General features: G+C 53.6%; 1 protein-coding gene across 1 annotated transcript; it reads left to right on the top strand.

Annotated features, from left to right (window-relative positions):
- Positions 1-531: 531 nt before the first annotated feature.
- Positions 532-3,840, top strand: RAB17 (RAB17, member RAS oncogene family). The gene is made up of 6 exons (XM_010140501.1): positions 532-688; positions 2,055-2,206; positions 2,628-2,753; positions 2,961-3,054; positions 3,536-3,621; positions 3,775-3,840. Exons 1-6 carry the CDS (start codon positions 532-534, stop codon positions 3,838-3,840), a joined length of 681 nt encoding a protein of 226 aa, XP_010138803.1.
- The last annotated feature ends 1,852 nt before the right edge of the window (positions 3,841-5,692 follow it).

The raw sequence follows: 5,692 nt of genomic DNA on the forward strand, positions 1-5,692 counted from the left end.
TTCCCCATCATCCCCTGGGCAGTGCCTTTAGCAAGCTGGTAACACCACTACTTCCATGCCTGAATTCACCTCTAACCTGAATTAGGTTCTCCTGATAGAACTTCTAACCAAGACCCCATCCAATAAGGGTAGAACATCAGCCTAAGCTCTACACCAGGGCTTTGGGGAAGGAGGCGTGCTCAAGAGCAAAGCGCACCTGTAAGTGACATCCCTTTGCCATTAACTTTCTCCAGCATGTCCTCTCTTTAAAGGAGATGCATCCAATCCAATCTCCATGTCTATATCCAAAAAGGCCTCTTGCTTCAAGTTTCTTCCTAAAGTTTTCCACCATGTGATCATAACTGACACTGGCAGATGGTTTGATGTATTGAATCTGATTCAGGATACTAATGGGTTTGTTCTAGCTGACTTTGAGGTTAAGCCCTATCTGCCCCGCTGCCACTGGTCAGGAGTTGATACAGGAGGCTCAGCTGATGAACCTGGCATCACTGAAGACGTGTGTTGAACAGAGCTCGGTTTCCTTTGCAGGGCATGGCACAGAAAGCAATGCCAGGCACCTTCCCGGAGGGGGTTCGTCCCACTTACACTTACAAGGTCGTTCTGCTGGGGAGGACATCTGTGGGAAAGTCAAGCCTGGCCTACCAATATGTGAAAAATGACTTCAAGGAGGTGCTGCCAACTGTGGGATGTGAGTGAGTGGCTTCAATAGCTTAATGACTCTAGACAAGAGACCAGGCCTGATGACCTTCCTTGCAGCGGGGTGGGATGCAGGACAACAGGTTGGTATATGCTGCAGTAGAACAGACACACTTTTGAACGTGTTACGGGCCTGCCCCATCACTGTCATCTTCAGATCTCTGCAGCCCATTTTCTTTGACACCAGGCTGTAAGCAAAGCCACATCCAGATTGCACAGGTTTGGTTTAGTGCTGCTTTTGGGAGGCAGATGAGCAGCAAGATGAGTGAAACCTGGGGCCCAAACAGCATGGCCCCATCTGCCCTATGCATGCTTGGTCCTGTACCACCCTCACAGCTATTCAGGCACCCCAGGAGAAGCTTCCCCTGCACCTGTGCTGCCCCAGCCTCAGTGTTCTGCTGGAGCAGGGAGGTTTGTGCCAGGATGCAAGCGGGCAGGACCCCTTCACAGTACTTGCACAATGAAAAGCTCGCAGCAGTGCTTTGTTCCTCCAGCCTGTCTGCAGAGACAAGAGCACAGACCTCCCCATGCCCTGGACAGGCTGCAAAGCCCACACTCTGCCCCACTGGCAGAGAGGAGAACATCTGTCCCTGCGCAGCTCCTGTCCTGACAAGCCATGCTGAACAACCCGTGTCAGGAGGCAGGCCATGTGCCTGCTCATGCTTTGATTAGAACCATCTGGAGAGCTGTGAGAGCCCTCTATAACCTCACTCATGCCACACACCTGCTCGGATCAAGCTGCCTCCCCTTTACCTCCGCATCAGCACCGCTTCCTACAGCACCTAGACATTACAGAAGTTCATTTTACATGATACACCTAGGTTTCGCCCTAAGAAGGCACAGCAGGCGCATAGGTCATGGTTTCACCTGGACCTGAAGAGCAAGCTGTTGGGCGAGGACGAGATGCTGAGGAGCTACTCTCGTTGCCCCTTTTCCTTGGCTTTGTCTGGTCCACAAGCATCCATCTGCTCCCTGGGAGCAGGGACGGAGGTGCTTCTCCAGTGGGTGCCCTTTTCAATGGATACTCCTATTCACAGCTCTCCCAGGTTTGACCCACAAACAAGGTGGAGGTGGCTCTCTATCTGGGGGTCGTTCTGCAGAGCTCAGAGCTACCCAGCATCAAAACTCATGTACATCCACCCAAATCTGCTGCCCAGAGGTGCTCCCAGCCTGCCACAGACTGATCTACCTCGCAACACTCCATTCTGTCAGCGGTGCTAGTACTTAGGAGAAACCCATCCCAATTTTGTGCATTAGAGCATTGTTACCGGCCCTCAGGATGGATTTGACCCCACAGCAGCAGATCTGAGCTCTCTTCTCTTGCTGCAAGTGAACATGCAACCTGCATCTTTCTGTAGGCTCCTTCTTCACGCAGACACTCAACCTGGAGGTAGCCACCATCAAGTTTGAGATCTGGGACACAGCAGGCCAGGAAAAGTACCACAGCGTCTGCCATCTCTACTACCGGGGTGCCCATGCTGCTCTCCTCGTTTACGACATCACTAACAAGGTAATGCAGGGGATGCTGACCCCATCCATGCCAAAGCAGCACTGGCAGGGCCGAGGTGCCAGATCGTGGTGTTCGTCCTTGTTAGAGCAGAAAGTGATACAAGAGCACTGCCTGAGAAGATGAACCTCCCACATCAGACATGCCAAGGGCTGTCCTTGCCCATGCAGGGCCACACCACCACCCCAGGGGAGATTTCTGCTGCCATGCAGAAAGGGTGTATCCCATCCAAAGCTGATTTATCCCTAAAGGTGTTTGAGGAAAGGTGACCTGTTTTCCTGAGAGAGAGGGCAATTAAAACCTACCCACCACATCTCTTCTAGCCTCTCTGGTTTTAATGCCACCCATCCAACTTTGCTATGCCAGAGGCAAGGGGATTAAATCAAAACCAGATCACTGGTTGGTTTTGTCTCCATCTCTCCAGGAAACACTCAACGGAGCAAAGCTGTGGCTGAGGGATCTGGAGAAGGAATTCCTTCCTGATGAAATTGTCATTGCTTTGGTGGGCAACAAGACAGACCTTGAGGCTGAGCGAGAAGTCGCCACTGAGGTAAGCACCTGTGGTCAGCTCCCAGGACCCCTCATCACCCCCTTGCCAGAAAACACTGGGATGTGTCCTAGCAAAGCTGAGAATTTAAAAGGCTCTTGGACACCTCCAAAGTCCCTGTACAATTATTGACCTGCCATGAAATGCCACTGTAACAAACAAGCAGCCTCAGAGGGGGCTGGGGGAATAACTCTGCTTGTCTTCCACTAGGAGGGGGAAGAGTTTGCAAGGACCAAAGGCATCCTGTTCATGGAGACATCTGCAAAATCCAACTACCAAGTAAATGATATCTTTATGGCCATAGGTGAGTTTTGTGACAGCTCTAGGTGAGAGCAGAGGAGGGTGAACCACAGCCCCAAACCTCTGCTTCAAGGCCTTCCCCAACTGGCAAAGCAGACCCCCTCCAAAGCTCATGTTTGCCACTGAGATCTTTTCCTGGCTGGTCTAGCCCATGCCACACCTAGCAGGTGCAAGGGTCACAGCCACAGCAGTTCATGGTTTCTGTGAAATGTACTACACCTCTTCGGGCAGAAGGGTGAACAGATCCATCCCAGGACAGTCCAACATCAGAGGTGGATTTCAGGCCCTCTCCCAAAGCCACAATTATCTTTGACTTTAGCATCGAGTCTAGGTGTAATCGGTTCCCCCATGCAGCTGTTCAGTAGTGATCTAACAACATTACTATTGGCCTTCAGAGGCTCCCCTGGGATGGGACAGGACAGACATCGCATCCCACCCCACCAGCAGGAGAAATGAGACGTTTCTCACCTTGTGTTTCTTCCTAGCCCAAGAGCTCTTGCAGCGGGAACAAAAGAAGGCATCTGCCCTGTCCCGGCATGAGATGTCAACAGTTGACCTTGAGGAGAGGGGGGTGAGGACAAGGTGCTGCCAGCTCTGAGGACAGGCAGCTCTAGACCTCAGCAGTGGCTGGATGAGGTCCCCAAGAGCAACAACAATAAAGCAGGGGAACACAGAAGTGCTGAGGCAGCTGAGCCTGACCACTCTCCCTCCTCCCTGGAGCTAGGTCAGAGCCATCCTGGGGGCACAGGGCCTCTTCAACCCTCCAGCACTAACTTCATCCAAGAGGTGAAGCATAGGGGTTTCTTCTACCAACTTCCGGAGAGGACCATGACCCACCAGCACTGCTGCCACCAGCTCTGACTGGTCACATCCGCATGCCCCAGCTGCATGTCACCTCCTCCGTGTCTGTTCTCATCTGAAAAGCGAGGATTTAACTTTCCGGAGTGAAGCAGATGCACCCCTGTGACCTTACACGCAGGATGCAAATAAAGAGAATACTGCCTTAGAGGTGTTCTGGGTTGGTTTTTTTTTTTTTCTGACCTGGATGTCAGCCGCAGGTGTGGACCACAGGAAGCCTGGACGTGTCAGAGATCAGAGCTCCTCAGCCCATGGGCCCCCACCTGATGCATTACAGTGTCACAGTCCATCCTCAGGAGAAATCACCAATTTTTTACTGGTATAAGAGCCAAGTCTTGGGGCAGAGCAGGGCCAAAGCAAATGCTGTGTGTCACAGTAGCCCAAGCCTCCCCCTGCATTATGAATTATGCTGCACGAATGCACTTTGGCTGGAAGAGGATTAAAAAGAAAAGAACCTGGTCTCTCTCCAAAAGCATGATGGTGCCAGTGAACCCAATGGGTTTCAGGCTCAGGAAATACAGTGCCCTTTGTGGGAGAGCTACGGCAACGCTGGCATGGTCGCAAGCGAAGAGCAGCACCACTCACCCTGTCTGCAGAGCAATGTACCCACAGTTTGGGGGGCATGCCCTGATGCCAGTGCCAGCACATGGGCCAAGGCTTGGCTGGGCTGACCTCACCACAAGGCAGCAGACACCCTTGAAGAGGTTCCCCGTGGAGAGGAGGGGACCACAGCACCCTTTGCCCAGGTTTGCTGTGTCAGCTCTTCCCCGAGAACTACCCCCAGCACCACACACCAGCCAGGGACACCCACCTGTGATGCTTTCCCAGAGATGAACCATCCTGGAATGGGAGAGGGGCTCTTCTCAGGGAGAAAGCAGATTTGCTGCCTGCTCTTGCCTAAATCTCCTTCCTTAGGGCAGCTGGGAAACTTTGTGTCCTAATTGCCACTCATCCCGGCCTCTACTCCCTCCCTCCCTCCCAAGATTAACCCTTCCCTCCCCAAATGGCCCTAGATCCTCAATATCAGGACAGAAGCTGCAGGCGGGGATGCTGAGGGTCACACTTCTCTATGACTCCTCTCACCCCCCGCTGAACTGGAGAGACAGCTCACGAGGGGACATTTGGGACATGCAGCATGTTGGACAGGGCCCTGCGTGCTCCCTGAACGTTTCTGACCCGGCCCATGGAAATGGGGTGTGGATGTTTCCAACTCTGATGCCATGGAAATGAAGATGTCGGGGGCACCCATGGGTGCCAGCATGCTGCAGGAAGGCCAGAGGATACACCTGGGAAAAGGGGTCTTCTGGGCCTTATTTTTAGGCTGGTTTTTGGGGTGGGGGGATAAACGTGCCGTGTTGTGCAGAGAGGGAAGCACTGCCAGGGCAGGCTGCAAACTCATGGTGAGATCAGTAATTCTGGGGGTCACACACCCCACTCTGCACCCTCCCACATCCCCCCATGCTGTCTTTCAGAGCAGAGATGCTGGGACACAGGGATGAGAGGAGAAAGGCTTTTATTGTCAGTTCAGCTCAGGGGCGCTGCTCCTCCCAAGGCAGCTGGGGGTGCGAACTGCGGGGGGGCCCTGGCTTGCCACCAGCCAGCCCCCCTGGGGCGAGTGCCCTCACCCAGGGCTTGTCGCCGCCCAAACCGGCCCACTGGCCTGATCCCACGCCCCGTGTACCAGGAGGGGTCGATGTCTGGGTCTGCAAGGTAAAAGATGAAGAACCATCAGGAGGTGATGGGGAGGACCATGGAGGGGGGATGGGGTATTGCACCCATGGGTG

This window comes from Buceros rhinoceros, unplaced genomic scaffold (assembly GCF_000710305.1).
Source record: "Buceros rhinoceros silvestris isolate BGI_N320 unplaced genomic scaffold, ASM71030v1 scaffold2207, whole genome shotgun sequence".
Taxonomy (NCBI): Eukaryota; Metazoa; Chordata; class Aves; order Bucerotiformes; family Bucerotidae; genus Buceros; species Buceros rhinoceros.